The 26,848-nt window shown below is 39.5% G+C and overlaps 1 protein-coding gene across 1 annotated transcript; it reads right to left on the bottom strand.

Annotated features, from left to right (window-relative positions):
* Positions 1-1,847: 1,847 nt before the first annotated feature.
* On the bottom strand, positions 1,848-26,342 carry BMI1 (BMI1 proto-oncogene, polycomb ring finger). The gene is given in 14 exon segments (XM_075211942.1): positions 1,848-4,365; positions 4,470-4,550; positions 4,772-4,870; positions 5,514-5,559; positions 5,659-5,767; positions 6,055-6,105; positions 6,191-6,246; positions 6,441-6,537; positions 6,749-6,871; positions 16,806-16,873; positions 17,286-17,320; positions 17,410-17,473; positions 17,563-17,674; positions 26,144-26,342. Coding segments are annotated over 14 exon segments (1,413 nt in total). The 5' UTR covers positions 26,283-26,342; the 3' UTR covers positions 1,848-4,032.
* Positions 26,343-26,848: the final 506 nt, after the last annotated feature.

The raw sequence follows: 26,848 nt of genomic DNA, 5'->3' as shown, positions 1-26,848 counted from the left end.
AATGATGGTTCCTAATAATGCATTTTTTTGGTGTGTAAAGACGGTGTATGTTTATGTCACATACAGATGCACAGATCTAATAAAACAAGCGAGTAGATAGGTGACATCACTGTGAGGACAAGATACGAATAAATGTACGTTCACATACGTTTTTAACTAACCTATAATACAATGGAAAGGAGTCTATCAATGACAATACGTATGCCTGCTGGTTTCGGGAGATAAAAATAACATCGGCTAGGTTTTTACTGTGTTTATTTACCTATTTTCCTATATTCCTGGATGGATCCTGATCGTAGACACTGCAGTTGATGGAATTATAATATGCACCCACTAAGGGTGTTGCACACAATACATCGCGTTTCTGTGCTGTGCTTTCCAGCACCTTACTGTGACTCACAGGAGGATGCTAAATGCTCATGATAAAAAGCAAGTAAAATAAAGCGTGCCTATGATCTTCCGTAAGGTGCAATCAGTCAGAGCAGACTGACAAATCGTTCATTTGAATAATTGCTGTTGGAAAGAGACAGCTTCTCGATGCTGTTTGCTAGCATTAAATAATACATTGGAGATTGGGAGAGACGAGCTCGCAAGCAGTTTTCAATAATGGAGAGGAAATCCGCTTCTAGTACACAAGGTATACCACCAAGTGCTTAGTATTAGCAGCGGAAACAGGAAGCACTTCTTGTTGTAAACATTTCTAGGGATGTCGGATAGACAGGACCTTTAATTGAGAACTGAGCCTCATGGGCTCTACACGCACCCATCCCATACCCATGAATTCTTGATCCTCCCCAGGATTCAGCGTTAGCCAGTTGTGAAAGCAGTTTATCTCAATACATATATCAATCCAGCTTTTTAACAGGGACCATACAATTTAGCATCAACCCACAGTTATAATTTGTCAGCACTGCTAATATTAAGTTATACTGAAAGCACAGCTTTTGTTGCGATATGAGAACATTCTTCACTGTTAATTTGGGGCTTGGTGATCAATAATGATTTTCTGACATGGCTTTCGAGGCAGTTCAAGAAAATACATACAGAAACCGACGCATTAAAAATGGGATGGTCCAAGCAACACTTTGATCCACAAAGATCAAATGAATGCATATTTTGGGAGTGGTACTGCATCAGATGACACACAAGCTCTAATAATATGCTTAAGCAGATCAGTGACATATACTTAACGGTAAGCATTTTGTACAGTCCAATAACCAACAATCTATGCGATGTGTACTGCCCGAATTGACAGACAATATTTACAGAGGCTCAAGGGCTCCTTATTACTCATCTACAGGGATGTAATACATATGTAATCTGAAGTCTGATATCAATGTACACGTGTAGAAAAAGAACATGAACGTTTATTTTATCGTACGTGACATTATTTCCCCCTAAACGAGCTCTGTCCATACTTATAACTGACATTCTCCTAATATGTGACAATGTTCTAGCTAGTGATATTTTAAAGAACATAGTAACAATGCTTACTTCAGTGAAACATTGTTCGACCAAACATTTGATTTTTTTTATGGATGATAAATCTATTTTGATAGAGAAACAGCAAGTGATACCTTGTTTTCCTTGGGGGTGAATCATAAAGGCCTGCAAACTTTATTTATAAAAAGGTATGGTTTCTTCATGTATGTGCTCCTCTCAAACATTTTTATTTGAAGTTGATAATGACCACTAGTTTGATTATATATGAAAATCACACGTCATCATATGCCATTCCTTCGGTCTCTTCTGGTTTTTCCATGTCTTCTCTATTACTTCAGCACCAAAAAGGTAGTTCCACGTGTACCCAATACCATTTATGTTGTAAAATCACAGTCAGAACATCATGACATCCAATACAAAGTTTATCAACAGTTGAAGTACAGAAATTTTAAAACAGATTCTGTTTCAAAGCAGTTAAGAAATGATAAACAGTGACAGAACTCCAGTATTGTTATAGCATTACTGTAAATTTACATTACAAGGTCTGTCAGTGTAGCCACAAATAGACAGATTTGTTGCAGAGTGAATAAGGCACGCATTCTACTTTACTCTACAATTTGGCACATAAATGCGAACATAGATTACCAATTTCATATGTCTTGTGGTGAGATCTGTCCTCATCTGTACTTTTATATGGCGCGGCTTCACAACCATAAAACCAGTTTTTGCTAACACTACTCATTGCTTAACATTCACTCTCTACAAACGTAAATGCTACATTATTGTTTCAATAACATGTATAGCGAATACTAGTGTCTACAGTGCAACAAAATCCTCGAGGTCAATAGAAGTATAGAGGCCTAAGGTCTTCACTATAAGACATGAAAATGTATACAAATAAAGGGGGAAGGACCATAAAAAAAAAAAAAAAAAAAAAAGAACAGTCAAGTTATATGCAAAAGTAATGATTTAATGACTATAAGCAAGACAAAGCAATAGATTTGTGCTTCTTTTGCAGACTGGAGACAATGAAATGATTAGCCACTTTTTTCAGTACAAACATTAAACATTATTTAAAAGGATAAAAGTGTAAGGGAGTTGAGGTAAGGGCAAGCACACAAAAAACAAAACAAAAGGGAGGGTTAAAAAAAAAAAAAAAAAAAAAAAAAAAAAGGGGAGGGGTGAGCTCAGAGGTTCATGGTATCTTCCTGCTTGTACTTAGGAATTTGTAAAATACACATCGGGATAGACTAGTCAACTGTTTTACATATGGGGTGTTTTGTTTGTTTTTTTAGAGCAGCAACGATTAGGTATGCTCAAATTCTAATGACTGTTAAACGATCAGACTCCCCCCACCTCTATATAGTTCGTATTAAAATAATAATGCAGTACCATTATTGCATGGCTTCATGACATGTGTCAAAAAAAAACCAAACATGCTCATCTGGAGATGTTAAGGCCTGTGCTATTTGCAGCTGGGCAACTGAATATAATTGGAAAATGTAAAAATCATTTCTGAGCGCAGGAAACAAAATCTTCATTATAGTATTTATAAATATATCATACAATACTGTCTTCCTGTTATGTCATATACCAATATGGCATTTTACAACCAGCATAATGCCAACTGATTCTTACAAAAGCGAATCACTTAAACAAGTCAGTAAAATAAAACGGTAATACCCGCTTTTTAGACAAAAGACTGTAAAAAAAAAAAAAATGACACTTTTGATCGATTCTGTGCAGCAATATGTGAAATACATTTGATGCCAGATGGATGGGGGGGGGGGGGGGGAAGATAAAAAAAATATTTGCTAACCCTCCCCTTCTGGCAGCAAATAAGTCTTCCAACAATGCACAAAAAAAACAACAGCAAAAAACTGAAAATCATGAAGGCAAACGCAATAAATCACTATTCACAGTGAAATGGCTACATAGAGGAGTCTATGTATTTTCTTTTCAGTTAAATGATAAAGCACTTTGATTTGAGAAGATGACAGGGAGTTCTCTAACAATCCACAAAACAGCATTAACAAGAAAGGTTGAGGTGGAGCAGTTTGTCTGGAGATAAAGATATATCCAAGGTCACCCCAATCCCAAGGCAATGGATACAATGTTTGACTGATCATAATACATCCAAAAAGGTTTTACTAATCCTCAAGCAAGAGCACATACCAGTTTCCCAAAATGTGAACTTTAATCCAGAATAGTCCAAGAAAATCTCAAAGCAAGAAAGAGAACCAACATGTTCAGAAACAACATATAAATCCATGCTGGTCAAGTCCTGCCTTGGAGAAATTAGATTCCACCTTGTGTTTGTAGCTGAAGTTATATCCATTTATGTGTCAGTTCCAATATATCCAGCATGCCCCCATCACCAGGTGCCATATTTCCATTGAATATGTATAAAACACATTAACAGCCTTTTCTTTCACCGAATATCCAAGTAAAACATCACCCTGCCATGGCCATGTGGAGTTTTCACTACAAATTAAGCAATTTGGACAAAGTCACATTAGCATCTACAAAGCTTGTAATGGCATGAATAAATCTATAAATTGGTGTTTGTCTAGTGCTCCAGTTGTGTTTTCATCCGGATGAAGTAGCAGATGATCCATTTAGTGACATCTTCCTTGCTCTGTTGGTGAAAGGATTCTGGTGGTTGCTGTTGGAAGTGGAACTGGTCCCATTCATGGTAGTAGAGATATGAGGGAACTGTGGATGTGGGGACTGCACAGGGGTAACAGGGCTTGGCATACAGGAGGAAGTGGAAGGCACCCCCCCTGCTGGGCTTCCTGCTTTATCACTACCAGAGTCACTTTCCAGGTCTCCACTAATGTTATTCATTCTGTCTGCAGGGTGTCCGATCTTCATCCTTTTACAATTCGGTCTCACTCGGTACTTCAAGGGAAGTGGCCCATTCTGTGGAGGGGGGGGGGGGGGTTTACAAAAAAAACAAACAAACATCAGATTTGCCCATGATATTTCTAATCCCACCTAAACAGTCCCTACTATCAGATGCTTACCCTTCTCCAGGTATAGATGTAAGCAATGTCCATTAACGTGTAATAATCTTTCAGAGGTTCCTCCTCATACATTACATCGATCTAATTAAACATAACAAAACACACCATTAAGATGACAGCAATGTATTTCACATCGTGAACAGATATAAAGTCATGTCGCCATGGGAAGAGCAGTCTATCACTAAAATGTCGATATTCCCAATCTCACTGCAAAGTAACATTTTCCAGTCCGACACGGGATCAGGATGCTAGGCGTTAGAAAACAAAGGTGCCCTGGATTTCTTGTATCGATGGCAGATTACCTGGAAGTTAATGGGTATGTCCATTTTACTCCTTAGAAACTTCCGTAGATGCATCACAGTCATTGCAGCGGGACAACGCAGGTACCTCTTGTCGTTAGCCTGTAAACGCATGTACACATGTAAACACACTGCTTGCGTGCTCAATAATTATATATGTTTGACTCATTTGCATCAGCGTTGTTAGTTGTATTTGCTTTCTTTAGATGAGCATTATAGAGCAAAGAGGTACAATGAGATGCTATGTGTACGACAGGCTACTGTTTTGTAGATGATAGGACTTGTATAAACCTCCAAAATTATAGTGTGTAAGATCGAGGATCAATAGATTACTGTTATGTTGCTCAACCTGCGGGGCCCCAAAGAGGTGCTGGCTGTCAGGACAGAGTTACTGCAGTCAGCAGAGAAAGGAGTTAACATGCTGGGGAGAAAGAGGCATTGTTTAAAGAAAAAAAAAGAAGGTTTATGTGGGAAATTGTATAATTTACAGTAGTTAGAAACCACTGTTGCATGACCGGGAACACAAAAAGTGACTCTATACACTCACTGAAAAATAATATATAGCAAGTAAGACATCTTCATGATTTACAATTACATTGTATCTTAAACCATAATAATTCTAATTGAATTGTCACCGTTTTACAGACCACCAATCACAGCCCATGAAGATCAATTTCACACAATTATTAGAAGCCCCCGCATTTAGGTCACAAGGTAGGATATATGTAACAGTACAATCAATTACCTCTTCCTTGGATTTCTCTTTCTCACGGTTTCCTTTACGATCCACCCTAAGGAAGCAGAAGGTATAAGGATCACGTGGCTTCTGTCTATATGAGGAAACATTTGGTTATCTACTTCTGAACTGGATGAATTCAAAATAAACTTACCTGTTCTGCTCAAAGAACTCAATGGATAAACTGATAATTTCATCATCTGTAATTATCCTTTTGTCCTCATCTGCAACCTCTCCCCTGTCTTCATTAGAGCCATTTGCCGCTAAAAGTGTAGGAAAAGAAATTTGTCAGTGCAGGACCATACACAATCTAGTATGGAAAGCATGAATTATTAAAGATAAAGGCTACACTGAAAATAAAATAAATAACATCCCAGTGCAAATCTGTTTGCTACAGATCCAGAAACATGCAAATACCCACGCGCTTAGAGTACCCCTGAAATGTACACTTATACAGTTAAGACAAGAAAGCACCCTTCACAAAGGAAGGTAACACTTATATTGAAGCAGATAAATGACATAAATACTAAATAATGAATAGTTGTTTTACCAGCTGCAGAAGGGTGATCTGCATAAAAGTCTCTTCTTCGTTTCATTTCATCTGCAAGACACACATATTGTTTTAGGAGCGGCTGGCTTATTGTCTGGATTAATGAGACACCAATCAATCGATATTTAATACATACTTTTAAAAAGGCCTGGCACCAGCTTGTACACAATATCTTGAAGGGTTTTGTCTGCCCTGTAAGTTAGCAGAAGACACTAAAATAACTATGGATGAAAATCAGAACAGAACTTTGACAACGTCGTACTATTTACACGAAGTCTAAACAGTAGCAAAATATTCTTGACCTTCTCGGTTCAATACAATGGGAGTCTGGGAAACCAGCACCTACCCCAGACATCAAGGGAAAATTTTATGGGAATCTAACGTACCTTATATTCAGCAGGGGTCTAGTTTTGTGCACTTGGACATCACAGATAGGACAGTATTTGCTTGTCTCCAGATAACGCACAATGCAGGTTTTACAGACTGTGTGAACAATGAAAGCAACAGAGGTTGTTACCAAATCACGGAGAGATAAATGATCAGAACTACGGGGCAGGGTAAGAATAATGGATGAACCAAAAACAAGATAGCCCGGAGCACACTAGGACAATTATGGCCTCAGGCACTGTTTAAAGCTAGCGTGGATTCTAAACGGCAATACAAAGTATATTAAAGAAACAAGCTTACTACTTACAAGAATGGAGACACTCAATGATGGTTGTAGCATCTATGAAGTATCCACCACAGAGCACACACATTAGATGGGGATTTAGCTCGGTTATTTTAATCCTGGTTGTCCGATGCATGGTTGCGGTATCAGAGGGTTCTCTGAAAGAAAGACAGTCAATAAGTAACAGATGGCAACTTTGTAGTGATGCACAGGGAAAGTCAATGGTTTCCTTAATAAAACGCTTCGAGGATGGGCAGAAATAACAAATGACGAGTGCAAATGGGAAACCAGTGCAGAATATCTCATTAAAGATGACACCAAATATTACACACACATTAATCGAATGTATAACATATAAATAGATGTTGCACAACCAGCCATTTCTTCACGGAACATGAAAGGCAAAAATATGGCTCCACCATACAAGTGAAAGGATATCAGTCTCATTTCACACAGTAAATCCGTATTAGCTTGGGTAATGTAGAAGCAAATCCCACAGCTCCTGTAATACATCGGGATCATTATCATAATCTACGTGTCCTAATGTCCAAACACAAACCAAACACGCCAGGTAGCTGGGCGCTCACCAGTTTGGAGTGGACCCACAACGAAATATATAATAGCACATAGTATAATACTGCTCCTACCGAATACTATATTATTAAGGAGTTGCAGAATGCAGTGCAATGAACACGAGAGCATGAACCCCTGCCCCAGGTCAGTGGAGGGGTTAGGGTAAAAGAACCGGAGTGATCGGGAGCTGCCAGCCAGGGAGACAGACTATTTTATTGATGAAAGAAGCACATTGCCTTGTGCTGGTGCCCAAGCTGCAATCCTCTGGTTACTATAGCAACCTACACTTACACTTGGCATCCTGCCACAGCCTGGAGATGGGGAAGAAACCCGACAGTGGAGTTACACGAGGTGCTGGGGGCAAGTAACCTGGGGGCTATGGTTAGCATTTAACCCCTTGCCTTCCGCGCGATTTCGAAAAAGTGCAAGACAATTATTAAAAAGCATCCTCCGAGTCAAATCTACCTACATGATCCATTTTAATAATCTCTGTGGGTCCACGGAGGTGGGAAACAAGACAGCAATCCAGGAAGATCAGATCCACGTGTGCAATCAAATCGCTTGGAGCATTAGATCCCCTAACAAGCAGATATATTCGGGGCGAGTAATTACATGAAACAATGAAATAACAGCACTCGTGAATATTCACTCGCATTACATCTTAGCGAGAGGCAAAACTGGATCCTGTTGTCACAGCCGGGAGATAAAAGGACGGAATCAGGTAATATGGGTTAAAAACATACAGTAGACTACAGAAAGCATAGAACTGGGCAGAGGAATAATGAGAGGAAGTAGTGATCTGATGTGTTCTCCCTGCTAGGAATATGCAAGGAGGAATCAAGTCAAAGAAATACAGTACAGCGATCTCAAGTGCAGGAGGCGGGGGAGGTGAACACAAGAGAGACGGACTAGGAAAGAACTGGACAGGAGGAAAAGGGAGAGAGAGGAGAAAAACTGAGAGGCGCCCAGTGCAGTTCAGGGAAGAGACAAAGAGCTGAGAGGGAGGGAAGTAAGGAGAGAAACCACACCAAGAGCTGGGGTCACACAGAAGCCTCCACCCCTCCACCCTCCGGATCGAAATGGGTAAAGTAACATGGGGCGATTTGGCCAGGCAGCAGCGCCCCTATTTACCAGGAACCCAGCACGAACAATCTCGGTTGTGTCCGTATTCATTATGCACACGGAAATATGCAGAGTGCGCATTTTATATACTGCAAGAAAAATCGTTATAAAAAAGAAACGATGTATCAACATATTGTCGCAATCGATGTGTCATAAATGACTAGCCCCAAATATGCCAAGTTATGCTGCCCCCAACGCATACCCAGTCTGTTTACACTAACAATAAGGTCCCTCTGCTGTAAATCACCTGGTGGCACTGCAGGTGGGGGGAGGGGGTGTATATATATATCGAACCCAGACTACACTTGGGAGCTGATCCAATGGGGGTAAATTATTGACAGGCGTACAGTCAGAAGGCGTCCTGCTGTATAAGTTCATAAAAAAGATCTACTTCAGTTGACGACCATTGAAAATATATACTTCAAATCACTTCGTAGTTACTGAAGAAAAGTCGGAAAAATGCACTATAAGAGGAACTCTGCGAGGTGACAGAACAATGTGCTTATGTTCCTCATTTCGTATGGGAAATGTCGGGACGAGCGCCTTTTAGTAAATAAATATACTACACAAAGAAAGATAGTGCCCTAGCAACATGCTGGTGAATTCTGTAAAGTGAACAGGTAGTTTTGTTGAAAACGCAGAAGGACTGTACAATCGCTCTGCACAGTGACTAGCAATAATAAGCACATGTTCAATTCACACAGTCCCTTAGTTAAGTCAGGATTTCATTCTAAAAGATTGCTGATGAATTGTCAGGCTGCTTTGGCAAATAACATAACCTAGGAAATTAAAAGAAAGTTTTGTTTTCCATTCCCGGGTGGGCAAATTGCATTTCTGTACTGTGTATAGCTATGGAGTATGGAACCTTATGGTTCCATACTCCAAATTAAAAGACGGAGAAGTCTTGTCCCGAATATCACGTCTCCCGTTCCAAATTTACAACCTGAACAAAAAAAATGGGATACTGTTGGAAATTAGCGATAAACCTTGTTCCTGGGCGGAATTGGCCAGTGTAGCCCTTTTAACCACAGAAAGACAACTACAACCACTACAGTAATTAACAGAGAGTAGTCTGACATTTATCGCTATATAACTGCCAACTACAAAAAAAAACTTATACAATAGCAGGAAAAGTGTAGAAGTAAAAAGAAAGTTATTCACAAGCAGTCATCAACGCAGTATTAAATTGGACAACACAAAAATCCCATTATATGATAGGCTACCAATTTAACACCTATATTAAGACATCACGACCACTACAACCAATGTAATTCTCCCACCCAGAACACAGACATAACTGACAATTAAATCATTGTTCTAAGGGACTAGCAGTAGACTTTATACACTTATATATTTTCCATAGTCAAAGAATCCAATGTGGCGAGCTTCTGTGATCTGTTAAACTACCTCCATCCATACAATATGATGGTCAATAAATTCTGTTCATTAAGAGGTGATCTATACATTCTTATTTATCCCATCACATATTTACATCTCATTCCAATCAAGTATCAAATACAAAGAAATTCAATGAACATACCCACAGAGCACCATTGAGCAAACTTTTATCACATAGAAAATACGACATGAAGGAGAATGCGCCAGATCAGTGAATAAAAAACAAAAAGACAAATTTTAAAAACTTTCCAAACATCCTAAACAAAATATAGAAAATTGCCAAGGGCCAAATAGACACAGTTTGACAATGCTTTGTTACAGGCCTGGCAATGTCAAATGAAGAAGGTGGTGTTTTTTTTTGTTCTACTGAATCTAGAAAGGGTTAATGGGTAGGGAGATTTGCGCAGCAATGAAATATAGCATTTGACATACACAGTCCATACAGCTATTGCCAGAGTTCCTGCTATAGAAACAGCACGGTTCGTTTATTGAGCAATATTCCAGTGCTTCCAAGCTGCACACTCAGAGATGAGAAAGTGTTACATTATAATCTGCAAAACCTGAAAGCCTTTAGAGACAAACGCTGCCTATATTCTGAATGTATATTTCTTATTGGAAATATTCGCAGTTCACAGAGAGGAAGCAGACTAGAGTGGGAATTTACGTTTAAAAGCGCTCAATCCTAGAGGATTATTTTCAGCACCCGACAAATACAAGCGTGCAACCTCAAGCATATGCTAGCGATAAAATGAATAAGCCGAATGATGTGCTCAAACATGGGTTCCCTAAACTTTTAGTGCCAATTTTGTTCCCCAGCCCTGCTATTGTATGGCCCATGATACAAAATAACGTATCAAAACAGAATGCAACCTTTTTCCACTTTGGGTTTGATCTAAAACCGAGATGTTTCAGTTTCACAGCCTTACATGCTCTGTTCTAGCGTTGAATACAGGACCATTATCTGGTGTAGTAACACATGGAAGGCCAGCTAGCTACGCTGGCAATTGTGATTTACTGTCACAAGCCCAGAACCTCAAGCAGCGGGGCTGAGCCAACCAATAACAATCAGTACAAAGGATGATGTACATGAAGTGACAACTGTACACACAATATTAAACAGCCACAAGGAACAAGTCAGCACAGGGTTATCAGCATATATCAGTTCTTCGCATGGTAATGAAATTATAATATACATCTACATACACCCGTACATGGGACCAATGTTAGTTAACCTAGCCAGATGGTACATTGAGACCCCACTGGCATTACCAGACCTGTTCCCAGCAGCAAAAAAGACTCCCCTATAGTTCTACAAAACGAGGCGTTGCACAGAATAGAAGATTTTATGGGAAATATTGTAAATGTGGGAGAGTGGGGTGCTGGGTGAAAGGTGTGATATGGAAGAGAAGTGTGTTGGTGGGGGGGTAGTGGGCGTGCTGACATGGAACATAAGGGGTGGGAGACTGCTGACATGGAGTAGACGGGGTAAGGGCAAGTATGAATAAAAAGGTTAAGAGAAATATCACCAGGTTGAGCAGCACATGAGCAATCAGAAGATGGCACCTCTACACTCACGTGCTCCCCTCTACCCACCCAGCCCCCTCGCCATCATCTGCTCCCCCAACTACCTGTATACCCCCTTTACCAAATTCCAACATTCACACCCCACCCCCTTCACTCCCCCTCCTCTTTATTTACGTACACCAGACAAACACCCACTCTCTCCAGCCACCAACCCCCACCGAGGAGGGCGCTCGGGCCAAATATGCACGTACCGTGAGATGCTGATCGGGGTGGCTGCAGCGGGGGGTCCGGGGACAATGCGGTGTCCGGGGGGGCTCTCAGCGGATGAGCAGCAGCCCAGGGGCGGCCATCTTGAGCTGATCTGCAGACGCTGTCAGTGCAGGGACTGCGTTCATCCCCCCTTCTCCAGTCAGCCAGGAGTGGGAGATCCCCCTCGCCACCTCCCCACCTTCCTCCGCTCGCTCCCCCGCACCGAACTGACGCTCCCGCCTCTTCTCGCCGGATCCGGGCTGATTACACCATCCTCAGCGCTTTGTCCTGGCTCCCCCTGCCTCCTCTGCACGCTGCTCCTCTGCTCCGGCTGCACAGCCTGCTCCTGGCGCGCTCTGCCCGCTCACACAGCGCCCCGATCTGCGCGCACTGCTCTCTCTCACTGCCTCTCCCGGGCTGCTCGGACACTCCGCTCGCTGGAGCCTCACACTGGAAACTGACACCGTCCCCAAAATGGCTCAGAGTCCGCCCGCCCCGCGCCGTCACGTGGTCTCATTCCTTAAGGGCGGCCTGGGAATTAGTGTACACACTGCACTCACATTGTGCACACAGGAGTGCAGCCCATACATTATAATTCTGCTCTGCAGAGTGCTATAATCTGCACGATCGTAGCTATTAGTAATCACTTTGCATGATGGAGAATTATATATATATATATATATATATATATATATATATATATATATATATATATATATATATATATATATACACACACACACACATACACACACACACACACATATATACACACACACTATAAGTATAATAAGTATATTATAAAAATGTACACATATATGTGTGTATGGAGACACACACACGTACATGCATACAGTCATGCAGTACATACAATCTTCCCATCCATCACGTCATGTTAACAAATGCATGTCAAACATTTAAGTGTACAGTAAACAGTATATGCAATCAAATGTATGAGGTTGATCAGTATGCAGATAAAGCGGTGTTTGTCTTTAGGGTAAGGTTGCCTCTTGAAATGTTTCCCCAGTGATGATCTTAATAATCTCTGGATATAACGATAACCATTGAGGTGTTTATTTAAATTTCAATATACAAAGGAGAAAGCGATGTAAACCAGAGATTCTAGTTATTTATTTCTCTTTACAGAGTGAAGACATCACCACAACTATTAGCTTTTAAGAGTTCTACGTAGAAAATAGCGAGGGAATAATCCAATTAATTCTGCCGAATTATGGTGTAGTGATGAGCAGGGTTCTGCACAGCTATATTAATTAGAGGTTCAGCGACATCAACATAAGGGAGTAGAACTGTGTTTAGTACAGGTAGTGATGTGACGTTAGAGGTGTACAAATGAAGTTAGCACAGGTACTGCGATATAGCCATAATATATTTAGTAGAGGTACAGCGATGGAACCATAATGCATGTACTAGAGGGGTAAAGATTTAACCATATGGTGATTTTTAAAGGTACAATGATATAACTACAAGCGTAGAATATACGCTACAGATACTGTGATATGTGTATATAACCATAGAGAGGTAAAATTGTATTGAATATTGGTACAATGATAATTATAAATATTAAGACGTAGAACTGAATTTACTAGCGGCATTACCATAGTTTGGTATAGGAACAGCTACATAACAAACGTGTATCGTTGATGGGTATAGCTGTATTTAAAAGAAATACATTGGTATAACCAGTGTTTAACCAGAGGTAGATCGATATAACAAAATAGTGTCAGAATTGTATTTCTCTAGAGGAACAGCTTTATAACCCCATGTGTAGTAAATTTAGGCAATTTACTTTAGAGAATTATTTTACCATTATAGCAGTCGTATATTTATTAGATGTACAGCGTGATAACCAATGGAGTGGTTAGTGGAAATACACATAGATCTATAGGTGGACATTAATATGCAGAACTAATCAAAAGAGAGTGTATATGTATCTCATAGGGATACAGCGGTTTAACTTCGTCTTGTATATACCGTATAGGAGGTCATATGAGAGGGAGGCTAAAGTCTTCACATACAGTACAGTGATATAATCACATAGGAACATTAGTAAGTATGAGCTCTGTAACATACCAGATGATTTAGGCGTATAATTGTCTACTTGTATATTTTGTGGTACAGATCTATAACCAAGTACGGGGCAAAACTGTACTTAGAGGGCAAATGACGTGTTAATCATTAATCGATATATCTGCTTTTACAAAGGATGCAGCGCTATAAGCAGTAGTGTAGCGCTGTACACAACGATATAACCATGCTATAACAGCGTATACAAATATACCTTTATTTATAACAATACGACAACACAAGTGTTGCTGCACATTGCTATGTATAGGAAACTGTCCATTTACCGAAGGAGAGTTTGGTGAAACCACCTTCAGTAGGGATAACTACTTCCTTAAGGACTGAGGAATTCGTTAAAATCATATTATAGTATCGAGCAATGTGAAGTGTCCACACCCTGGTCAGTTTATTTATAACATTCTAGCTATACAGCCAGACACATATTAATTTATATCAACATAAAATGACAAAGCAGCAATTATACCACACATTATTGATTTGGTTTAATTATAGTGCAATGTATATAAGTACTCGGATGTTAAATAAAAAAATATGTATATATAATGACACATGATTTAATCTATGGGAACAATGTCAAAACTTTTTACCCATAGCTTTCCAAATATGCAGCTGCTTATCTGACTGCAATGACAGGACAGAGAATTTATGTATTAGTAACCAGGAAATTATTCTACTGGATCCCAGATCCCTCTCTCCTTTAAATACTCGAGTGCTGAAATCTCACGCTTCTTGTGCCTGGGGTGGTCGCTGGGAGGCCCCGGGCTGGTGGTCTATGACCCGCTGAAGCAGGCGCCGCCCGATCCGGGCAAAGGGCGGGGGGAGCTGCAGGAATGTGTGTCCGGGACCTATAAGATGGGGCTGGCGTGTGGAGTGGACCATGGAACCGGATTTGAATGAGGGACATGAATAGGAGAGCTCCAGGTTTCCTCTGCCACATGTACAGAGAATCACCACTTTGGATAAAACAGCATTTATATTGTGCAAAAGTTATATTTTTGCTCCTCATTATTATCTATATGTCTGGCTAGCCCGGGTTGCAGATTATAAAATAATGCATAGTCAATGCCGTATCCGTGAGAAATCCTGGACATTTGACTCTAGTTTCCTGATACCTGTTTCATAGAAGGGTTTCCGTTTTCTATATATTGCCCGAACATAAAACTATAGAATGTTGTACTACAGTCATATGCTTTGTTCTGTACCATTCATGGCCTGCTTAACATTGCTGCTTTTTGAAGCAACTTACAAAATATCTCCAATGTGCACCCACCATTCTTTTTTAACAGAATAAATCATTTACAAACCACTCTGTTCACCGTAATGTCAACGCAAGTGTACGCTATTAGGTGCTTTTTCATATTGTGATGCTTTGTTTGCAACATTTTAGGAATAATTAATACCCCGCATAAACATAAAAGTATGAAAACACATACACAACATTCTGTATTTACAAATTCTTTCACCGGTATACTACCATACAAATGCTAAATGCTATTATGTCACTTCATACTGTATGCAGTTATATTACCACCAGTGCGTCTATGTGCTACACTTAGTTAAGGTTGATACAATTAATTCCAGAGTGTTCCACAATTAACCCATATGCTTCCAGAGGAGTCCGTTTCTTCTTTTGCAGTAAGAGTAAATTTCCCAGGCATCCGAAGAGTTAAACTGACACCTCACAGTGTTTTCACAAATGATTTAGCTGGCACCATTCATATACTAATAATGACTAGGCAAAGGACATTTCAAATAAACCACACAATCTGGATTCATAATATTTATTTTGTGCAGACAAATGACATACAATATATGGACATCCTAAATCTGTATGGGGGATAAATTATGTATTTGAGTATACTGTAGGTTCACTGTATAGAATCAGCTTTAGAAAACATAAACATAAAACAGATTCAGAAAATGTGCATTAATCTAGCTGTTAGCATAACTAATCAGTGTAGCTAGAACATGTTGGAAAAAAAAAAATCCAGATAGTACTTTGTACAGCAACTTCGGTCAATCATCAGGTTATATTTTAAAGGCATGGAATGTAAAATAGACATTTGTTATACACAAATCTTTCAGAATTTCTTTTGCTGGAGAGAGCCAGGATCCACTTTCACATCTGAGATGTCCTCTCCAAACTTTTGGCTGCATCTTTAAGTTTCCCTACTAAATCCTGAAGGGCAAAGAAAGAATGAAAGTTTAAATAAGTAGATACGTTTTCAATGTTACCTTACAATGTGACAACGGGATAAGTCTTTGATTTGATCTACATTTACAACCCCCTCAAATAAGTGTTGTGGACTGAGCACTTTACATAATAATGCTCAAGTCATTCTCTGTCCAATGAACAGTTTTTTTTTATTGTTTGTATTTTTTTAATTAGATTTTACATTCACAGTGCCGTTGTGAGGAAGGCATCAGTTCCGTGAAAATATAGTGGAACGTACATTTAGTGAAAATCTTTACATATGTTATTCAGTGGAAGACAGAAATCTCTCCTCATTGGTAGGACAATATTGAGACGATAACATTATTAAGTGAACCTCTGTGTTTTACACTGCTGTAATATCAAACTCTGCAGAAAGACTACTTGAGAAAAGCAATGAAGAAGCACAGTTGAAAGTATGCAGTTAAGCGACATGTTTCACCCTCAGGAAACTGACACCCAATGGTAATCAATCAAGAGAATACATTGTACCATGTAGCTGCCGTGACATCGTTTTAAAACAGATGACCAACTTTGTAACTCTGCACATTACTTATATATTATTATAAGTAAAATATTTATAATTATTAATAAATATGTCACGTTCCTTGACTATCTAAAATATAGTGATAGTTATAAAGGTGTTCACAACCTACCAAAGTGTGATTGGAGACTAAAGAATCACACACCAGGCACTGAAAATATGCAATAATTAACCGTCCCCAGCAATTATCACAGGGCATTTATTTAAATGTATGTCAATGTCACTCAATACTTTCAGATAATTTGTTACACAGAGAAAAAATACACTATGATCAGATTTCGATGTTTATATAGACCGATAAATGTCATTATGCACAACTTAAATAAAATGAAGGCAGCTAGTACAAGAGCAAATTAAAATATACCTGTAACTGTTCTATTGAGCAATTAAAACTAACATCTTGGGCCTGGCTGGGATCCGCGGTCTAGGAAACAAAAAGCTATATTTTACCACACATTTTGTAGATCAACTGTCATATGTTATCCAAAGACTTTATTTACCTCTACATTTAATTTCACCAAGTAGGAAGGCCGGTAGGTTTTGTACAGCTGATTGGTCTGAAGATTAAAAAGAAAGGTCTCAGCTGAATGTTTTATCATCCATAGGAACACAAAATATTGTACAATCAAGGAACTCGATCACCTTTATTTCATATGCTAGACGCCAGGACACATCTGACACGTGTGGGGGGCATCTGCCAATGCTGAAAATAGTGAAATATTAAATACTACAGCATAGTGTTTTGTCAAAGCATGCTACTAAAAATTAAGCGGTTTTAAACGAAGCGATCAAGTAAGCTTAGGATGTCTGGCTTTGTGCCGGAAATATGGACTCACTTTTCTAGCAAGATTTCCAAAGATTCTTTGTGTTTCTGGAATATAGCAGAGACTGACAATTACCATATTAAATAAATCGGAAACAATGGACACAACTGCACAAAACGAACAACAAAGTCTGAACCTGGTATTCAGTCCAGAAATGTTCTGATCTCTCTTTATCGAATTTACAGTCTTCTAGAAATGTGCTGTGGGGAAACGAGCAATGATATCACAAGGTAAAATGAGCAGTTTAGTTCCAGAGATATAAGAACAAACATAATGTAAAGACGTGTACCTCAAAGCAGATCTGTCTACATTATGCTTCACAGCTTCCAGTATACACGTAATGGCTGCAGCTTGACACTCTTTTATTTGGGATGGGGCAATGTGCTGAAACTCTTTATCATCTACAGCAACACAAACAAACAGACAGCACTTATTTCACAATAAAGAAAATTATTATTATTAAACACTCAAAAATATATTCGTATTTTCTAAATTCGATCGACCAATTAATAACTACTTCATGACTGCAAATAACATTCAGTAGGCAGCTTAGCTGTAGAGGTCATATGTCAGACACTACAAACTGAATAATAAAGTCAGCTATTTCTTGTAGCATATTAAACTAGATTTTAATATTATTAACGAACCTCAACATTATGTTCCACAAAAGAGGGACCGGAGAGGCATTTTATTTGGAGACTTGGCGATGACAAGTAATGAATAAAAAAAAAATAGAAGGCTTAAACAGACTGTAATTAAACATCTGTAAACTATGTTGTCGAATTGATTTATTCATACCAAATACATTAATGATGCCAGCCTCCACGCCTATCTTAAACAATGGAGATATTGAACTTACAGGTTGAATATATTTTTAAAGAGATCTTAATCCTATTGCAATACAGGGTAAACCAGCTCTTGCATGAATTTTCCACTCAATCACATTGCAGTGTGAAACTGGCGATGTGTTTGATAAGGTATTCGTAATGCCGGTAAATGAATAGTTTCCTCGGGTGTCAGCGCTAATCGGTGGCTATTTACAGCAATGCTATACGAGCTTACAATTCCTGGCACTGACAAGAGTTCCTACACAACTGAAATGCAATGCATACATCCGCCCACTAGTAGTGAGAGCTACATTTCCAGGGAGAAACTCGCGATGTGAAATCATAATTATATTTACAATAAAAAAAAAAAGAATAAATAAAAAAGATTCAGAAAATTCAATTAGCAGCCAGCATTTAAATACCATAATAATGCCACAGACACAATGGAACATAATACAAATCAAACTATTTTACAGAAGCTAAAGTATTCATAAGAAGTACACCAATTGAAAATAAATATATTTGTATATATATATTTACAGACACATACCATTTTTTTTTTTTCCCGCAGAGGACCATTAAAACAAACCGTTCACGAACACTGCTATATTAAAAATAAAATGTATTTTCTGTTCAGTCCTGTATACCAAACAAACGCCTGCGTTTAGCCCCCCCCCCCAAAAAAAATGTTGTCTGTACTTTCCCTGTCGGATACCTCTAGCTGAAAAATCGGATGGCTTATGTAAGGATACTTGAGGAAGTGTGTATCATCATAACCATCACTCATTTCATTACTAATCTATATACATGAGTGCAGTAAACATTCATTTATTAGTAAGGCTCCGCCTATCCACCAGTGTTTTCTTGTTCTTCTGCTTCGTGAGTCAGTGTTACAGCCGACCCATGTCATTTTGCTAAAAAATAATCAATTGTTCAAATAGAGGATATGCATTTTGCTCGCACAGAATGGGCCATCAGCCTTTTACATATGATTCAATTTCTAATATAAAAATACATTTCACTGCACTCAACAGCTAACGCCTAAATAGTACAAATACTAATATATATATATATATATATATATATATATATATATATATATATATATATATATATATACACACATAACACACACATAACATAATACACACACACATACACCTAAATAACACAACGTAGCACGGATACCTCACAATGTAAAGTATCTAACACTGTGGAATACGCTAACTTAATATATGCAAAGGGCCAGGGGTACTTTATAATGTAAAGTGTATTCTGCTCCAACAAGAACTCAGAATTTCACTTTGTATTGTATTATAACCCAACAACAATGTAAACTCACTGATAACATAATCTCTATTTCAAACAACTGGCAACAAATGAGCAATACATTTACAGTTTGGAAGCGCAGTCCCTTTATCTGAAACGAGAGGCTAAAAGATACAAATGTAAGCAGTTTTCGACAAACAGCATTTTTAAATAAGAAACCAAGAGGGGATAAAAAAAACTGAACAGCAGTATAAAGAGACAGGGCCAAGGAGGAACCTCTCCCTCCCCTGCCACAACACAGGAGCTGCCAAGTAATCCAGCAGCACTCACACAGAAAAGCTGGCTAGAGGTCACACGCAGGGGTAACAGTGGCTGCACCCCAAATCCAGCTCAGCCCAGGGACCATTCACCAAGCGGACTGAACAAAGTGATTCTTTGTACAAGACAGATCCACTTCTGCGATGTGTGCAAAAATACATATAGAAAACATGATAGACTCTGCATGACCTGGAACAACCACCCCGGCTTCACCGCGGATCTCATTGTATCCAGCCCGAGAGTAAGATGCTAAAACTTGCAGCACATAGATAACAGCAAGGGTAACGTCACAAAGAATATGTCAGTAATAAAACTGTTCAAAACCAGAGAAAATTAACGTTGCATGTAAATATTAATGTTCAACACGATCAACAATTCTGTAGGTTGATGTATACGCTCTAGTCATGAACCGTGAACACACAGAAGTCACTTGTGCATGTTCAACGCAAATAATCAGTGCGCAAAAAAGGATTGAAATGACTCAAACCAGAAAATAAATGGGATTGTACTAACATTATGGCAGGGATTTAATAAATAACAATACAAGCTGACCAGAAACTAACAATTATTTCTCCTCTGTCTTCCATGAGATTCTTAATAACTTTCCAAATGAACTAAAGGAGTGTACAAACTATATGGGTTTTATACATATATACTGGGAGGGGAATTTAATATGTGTTTAGAATCTTCTCTCAACTATAAATACAGAATGGTATATAATATGAAGAAGAATCCTCTTGGACTTGCACTGTGCTATATGCACATACACCCACAAATGCATAGGTGCATATATTATATTACATATGATGAACATGTGAATGTTGGTAAAATAAATGACAATGCTGAAATTACTGGTAAAATACTATATTTGTTCAAGGCCTGTAATGTAAAATGTTTGTGTTATGCTCTTCCCCAAAAATTAATAATGTTGCTTATCATATTTTCATTGCAGTGTAACTTGTGTCACTGCAACTATAAAGCAATATAATTCTATATTTATAATGCTAGCAGTAACTTATTAAGCAGATGTCATTTACTGATTTCCTATAGAAAAGTGTAGAAGTAGCATCAGTCTTAATTTATAAGTTATATAGTCGTATAGCTCCTAAGTACAACTGTCATGTACCAACATATTCTACTGCATGATCAAAGTTTTAGCTTTAAGGCATGTTAATCATTCTCTAATATAACACAGATAGAGCATTCAAACTAGAGCATCATTTGCAACCTGATCTACATAAACAGCATATATAGCAACTACCAATAAACTCAATATACACTCATTCTAGTATTTAATGCATCCAGTTATTGGATTGAGCAAATGTACTGTGTACAAGCATAAATACACACTCACATGCAACAACACACACACATCTCTCTATGACAAAACAGATATCAATACATTTTTAGAACTAGACATCACAAAAAGCACTAGTGGGATGATAGGGAACAATTTAGAATTGTACCCCCCTTCCCCCTAACATGATTGGTGGTTGGATGCAAATAGAAATCTTCCAAATAAGCTGAAACTTTCACCTTTAGTAAATTAAACTCATAGGACTTGATTTTGAGATAGGAGCAAAGCAAAGAAAAGGAGCAAATTTGTACCTGGACAAAACATGTTACAATGCAAGGGGTACAAATTGACTTATTTTTTTGAACACAAGGAAAATACTGGCTGATTTTTCATGTAGCACACAAATACTTGATAGCTTTATTTTTACACTAAAATTGAAGTTGATCTGTCCTCACATTTTAAATTTACCTCTCCCTCTAATGCAAAATGATTTTGCCAAGGTGCAAAGTTACTTCGTTTCATTGATTTGCTCTTAACTCAAAATCAGGCCTTTAACATTCATGTCCATACTGCAGATCCAGCATACAGGTAGAATTCATACATGTTTAGGACTACTAAAAACAAAACATGGTCAACCTCTGTCTACATCATATCCAGCACCATCATTCAGTAGACACAACATAAAAATATAGTACATTTCCAAGTCCCACATTCATATATAGCAGCCCGGGAATAGCAAACACATTACACATTCGGCTCTAAAATTCAGTAAACTTTAAAGTAGAACTAAGCCCTTAAATTCAGCTTTTACTCAGATCCCCAGTTCGATAAATCATAGCAATGTTCTGTCCTTCCTGTTCTTAAATTGTAATCTCATTTGGATAGGGCAATTTTTACAATCTGCTTTTTGGCATAGCATGTTAATTATTTGTATCATGATCCCCTCGATGTACAGAGGTGCTTAATATGTTAGTGTTTTAGGAATAAAGTATAGTCATGATAATTTCAGTAATCAATTTATACACCGAGACCCCAACCTATTCTACTAATCAGAGTAAACGCAGTCCCCTTAATTCTAGTAATCATAGTAAAACAAATTGTAGTAATTATTTTTAGCACCCTATCCCCAGTTCCCATAATCACAGTCAATATTCACCTATCCTCCACTCAAGTTCAAGGCCTTTGAATTCTAGAAATTGTAGTAGTAATTGTAGCAACTCTTCAGTCTTACAGTCATCTTAGTATACACTCATTTCCCCCAAACCCAGCTATCATAGTATATACACTCATCCCCCCCCCCCCAAATCAAGCAATCATAGTATACACTCATTCCCCCCAAATCAAGCAATCATAGTATACACTCATTCCCCCCAAATCCAGCAATCATAGTATACACTCATTCCCCCCAAATCCAGCAATCATAGTATACACTCATTCCCCCCAAATCCAGCATGGTATACACTCATTCCCCCCGAATCCAGCAATCATAGTATACACTCATTCCCCCCAAATCCAGCAATCATAGTATACACTCATTCCCCCCAAATCCAGTTATCATAGTATACACTCATTCCCCCCAAATCCAGTTATCATAGTATACACTCATTCCCCCTAAATCCAGTTATCATAGTATACACTCATTCCCCCCAAATCAAGCAATCATAGTGTACACTCATTCCCCCCAAATCCAGCAATCATAGTATACACTCATTCCCCCCAAATCCAGTTATCATAGTATACACTCATTCCCCCCAAATCCAGCAATCATAGTATACACTCATTCCCCCCAAATCCAGCATGGTATACACTCATTCCCCCCGAATCCAGCATGGTATACACTCATTCCCCCCAAATCCAGTTATCATAGTATACACTCATTCCCCCCAAATCCAGTTATCATAGTATACACTCATTCCCCCTAAATCCAGCAATCATAGTATACACTCATTCCCCCCAAATCCAGCTATCATAGTATACACTCATTCCCCCTAAATCCAGCAATCATAGTATACACTCATTCCCCCCAAATCCAGCATGGTATACACTCATTCCCCCCGAATCCAGCATGGTATACACTCATTCCCCCCAAATCCAGTTATCATAGTATACACTCATTCCCCCCAAATCCAGCAATCATAGTATACACTCATTCCCCCCAAATCCAGCAATCATAGTATACACTCATTCCCCCCAAATCCAGCATGGTATACACTCATTCCCCCCAAATCCAGCTATCATAGTATACACTCATTCCCCCCAAATCCAGCAATCATAGTATACACTCATTCCCCCCAAATCCAGTTATCATAGTATACACTCATTCCCCCCAAATCCAGCTATCATAGTATATACTCATTCCCCCCAAATCCAGCATAGTATACACTCATTCCCCACAAATCCAGCTATCATAGTATACACTCAGTCCCCCAAATCCAGTTATCATAGTATACACTCATTCCCCCCAAATCCAGTTATCATAGTATACACTCATTCCCCCCAAATCCAGCTATCATAGTATACACTCATTCCCCACAAATCCAGCAATCATAGTATACACTCATTCCCCCCAAATCCAGCTATCATAGTATACACTCATTCCCCCCAAATCCAGCTATCATAGTATACACTCATTCCCCCCAAATCCAGCAATCATAGTATACACTCATTCCCCCCAAATCCAGCTATCATAGTATACACTCATTCCCCCCAAATCCAGCTATCATAGTATACACTCATTCCCCCCAAATCCAGCAATCATAGTATACACTCATTCCCCCCAAATCCAGCTATCATAGTATACACTCATTCCCCCCAAATCCAGCTATCATAGTATACACTCATTCCCCCCAAATCCAGTAATCATAGTATACACTCAGTCCCCCAAATCCAGTTATCATAGTATACACTATATCCACCAAATCCAGTTATGACAGTATACATTTTATCATCCTGTTTTAGTAATCTATTTGTATGATCATAGTAAATACGTAGTCCTCCCTTCTAGTTATCCTAGTAAACAGTCCTCATAGGTTCACTAAATAGAGTAAACAGATTTTAGTAATCATAATTAACATTCAGTCACTCCCAATTCTAGTAATTTTAGGGCCCACTTACCCTCTTTGTCTGTTTGTAAATTCCCAGTCTTTTTATTACTATGTTTGTTTCCAATTGTAATGTGCTGCAGAATATTTTTGTGTTTGTATATATATATATATATATATATATATATATATATATATATATATATATATATATGATCCGTAGGTGTTCAACAAACGAACAGACCAGAACCAGCAATAAGAAAAATATAAAATGTAATAGAAAAAAATAGAAAGATGCATCACAATATCGTGATAGCATTTTTCATAATTTAATTTAGAATTGTAACAAACTACCCAGATCCACTTGTCAGAACACTCAGACCCCCTGAATTTTGATAATCAAAGTAAGTACTCACCCCCATTATCATAGCAAACAGCCAGTCCCCCAACTGCTCATAGCAAACAGCCAGTCCCCCAACTGCTAATAGTAAACAGCCAGTCCCCCAACTGCTCATAGTAATCAGCCAGTCCCCCAACTGCTCATAGTAATCAGCCAGTCCCCCAACTGCTCAAAGTAATCAGCCAGTCCCCCAACTGCTCATAGTAAACAGCCAGTCCCGCAACTGCTCATAGTAATCAGCCAGTCCCCCAACTGCTCGTAGTAATCATCCAGTCCCCTAACTGATTATAGTAATCAGCCAGTCCCCCAACTGCTCATAGTAATCAGCCAGTCCCCCAACTGGTCATAGTAATCAGCCAGTCCCCCAACTGCTCATAGTAATCGGCCAGTCCCCCAACTGCTCATAGTAATCAGCCAGTCCCCCAACTGCTCATAGTAATCGGCCAGTCCCCCCAGTAATCACCTTATACAGCCAGTTCCCCCAGTAATCACCCTATACAGCCAGTTCCCCCAGTAATCACCCTATACAGCCAGTTCACCCAGTAATCACCTTATACAGCCAGTTCCCCCAGTAATCACCCTGTACAGCCAGTCCCCACAGTAATAACCCTATACAGCCAGTCCCCACAGTAATAACCCTATACAGCCAGTCCCCCAGTAATCACCCTATAAAGCCAGTCCCCTCAGTAATCACCCTATACAGCCAGTCCCCCAGTAATCACCCTATACAGCCAGTTCCCCCAGTAATCACCCTGTACAGCCAGTCCCCCCAGTAATCACCCTATACAGCCAGTCCCCCTAGTAATCAGCGTATACAGCCAGTCCCCCTAGTAATCAGCGTATACAGCCAGTCCCCCCAGTAATCAGCGTATACAGCCAGTCCCCCCAGTAGTCATCTTATACAGCCAGTGCCCCTAGTATTCAGTGTATACAGCCAGTGCCCCTAGTTCCCCCTAGTTATGTATAGTAAAGATTTATGCCCACTTTATAGCAAACACTCCCCTCCCAGTAACTAAAGTAAAAAGTTATAGTTGCCAATGACAGTCCCAGGCAGGTTTTAAGGAAATGTCATTTTAATTGTTTTGCCCTTGGAAAACGCAAATTCCACGATATGTTCTCAATGTTTGGCATTTATAGGATAATATTTATTAAAGATGGGCATTCACAATAGAAAACAATGGCATTAACATTAATCGTGTTTTGTGGAAATATCATGATGGGGTTATACCGGGTGTGAAATGTGACATCATATATAAATGTTGTCAACTACAAAATACCAGTCCCTATAATCAGAGCAAACACTCAGCCCTCCCAGTACATATAAACATAGTAACAGCTCCAGCAATACCAGCAGACAGTGGCTGCAATACACACACTCCGTTCCAATCCTGACACTATTGGGCCCCCGTCTGTTATACACCCAGTCTGGGGGCCAACAGGACTGTCTATCCTTTTAGCGTACACTAGGCCAGGCTGCCTTGTCTCACAATGCCGGCCCCGAGTGTCTGGCAAGCTGCTAGCGGGGAAATGCTGGTTACAAGCGGCCATCGGGACAATAGCTGGCAGTGTGCGCTTGTCCTGGGCAGGCAATCCGGGTGTAGCCCTCCTGCTGCCCCCAGCCCTATTGTGCCGGGGATAATGCACAGCTCATGGGGGCACAAAGGCAGCATCAGGCGCCTGCGATGTCCCTGCCCCCACTCTCCTGATACTCCCCTTACCTAAGGCGGATCCTGCGGCCTGGCCCGGGTTCAGGCTCTGGAAGGCCGCCCGGAGAAGAGCGCTAAAGGCTTCAGGGCTAAAGCGGGCTGGATCCGCTAAGCGGTGCAAGCCCCTCTGCAAGTCCTCCGATAGCTCCATTGTGAACAGGCGACCTTCCACCTCCCACCACGTGACCAGACCAGCTGACAGCCCTGCTCTGTGGAGCTGTGTGCAGTGTGCAATGTGCTCTGCAGCCTGGGTCCTACGTGCAATCCCCGGCAGCCCACACTGACTGCTTTACAGACCATTGGCATTAGCCACTCTCTCACGTTTGCATGCAAAACTCCCCAATAGTTTAGGAAAGCTGCTATAGACAGTGGCCATTTTTTATTTATATGCTCCGATCCATACAGGAAGCCTCTCTGTCCTGCATTATAGAACAGCTTGGGGTTTGTCCCCCCCTTAGCTCGCCTTCCAGGGACAGCACCTAATTTTATAATATAGATCAGCAGCGCAGACCTTCAGCTGAAGTTCTGTAAGATAGAGGCAGTTCTCAGTATATTTCTTATTCTGTGTAAGTTACAGGGATGCTTTGATCGGGTCTAGAAGTCGCATTATTACGTTGTAGGGTCTAGCACGTTTCGTCCATGTAGACAGAATGTTATGCGAGATGAATATAATTAACCAGCAACAATGTGTCCCAGGAATTTTATTCAAATGGAGAC

This window comes from Mixophyes fleayi, chromosome 5 (assembly GCF_038048845.1).
Source record: "Mixophyes fleayi isolate aMixFle1 chromosome 5, aMixFle1.hap1, whole genome shotgun sequence".
Lineage (NCBI taxonomy): Eukaryota > Metazoa > Chordata > Amphibia > Anura > Limnodynastidae > Mixophyes > Mixophyes fleayi.
This window is presented reverse-complemented; position numbering and strand designations above follow the sequence as displayed.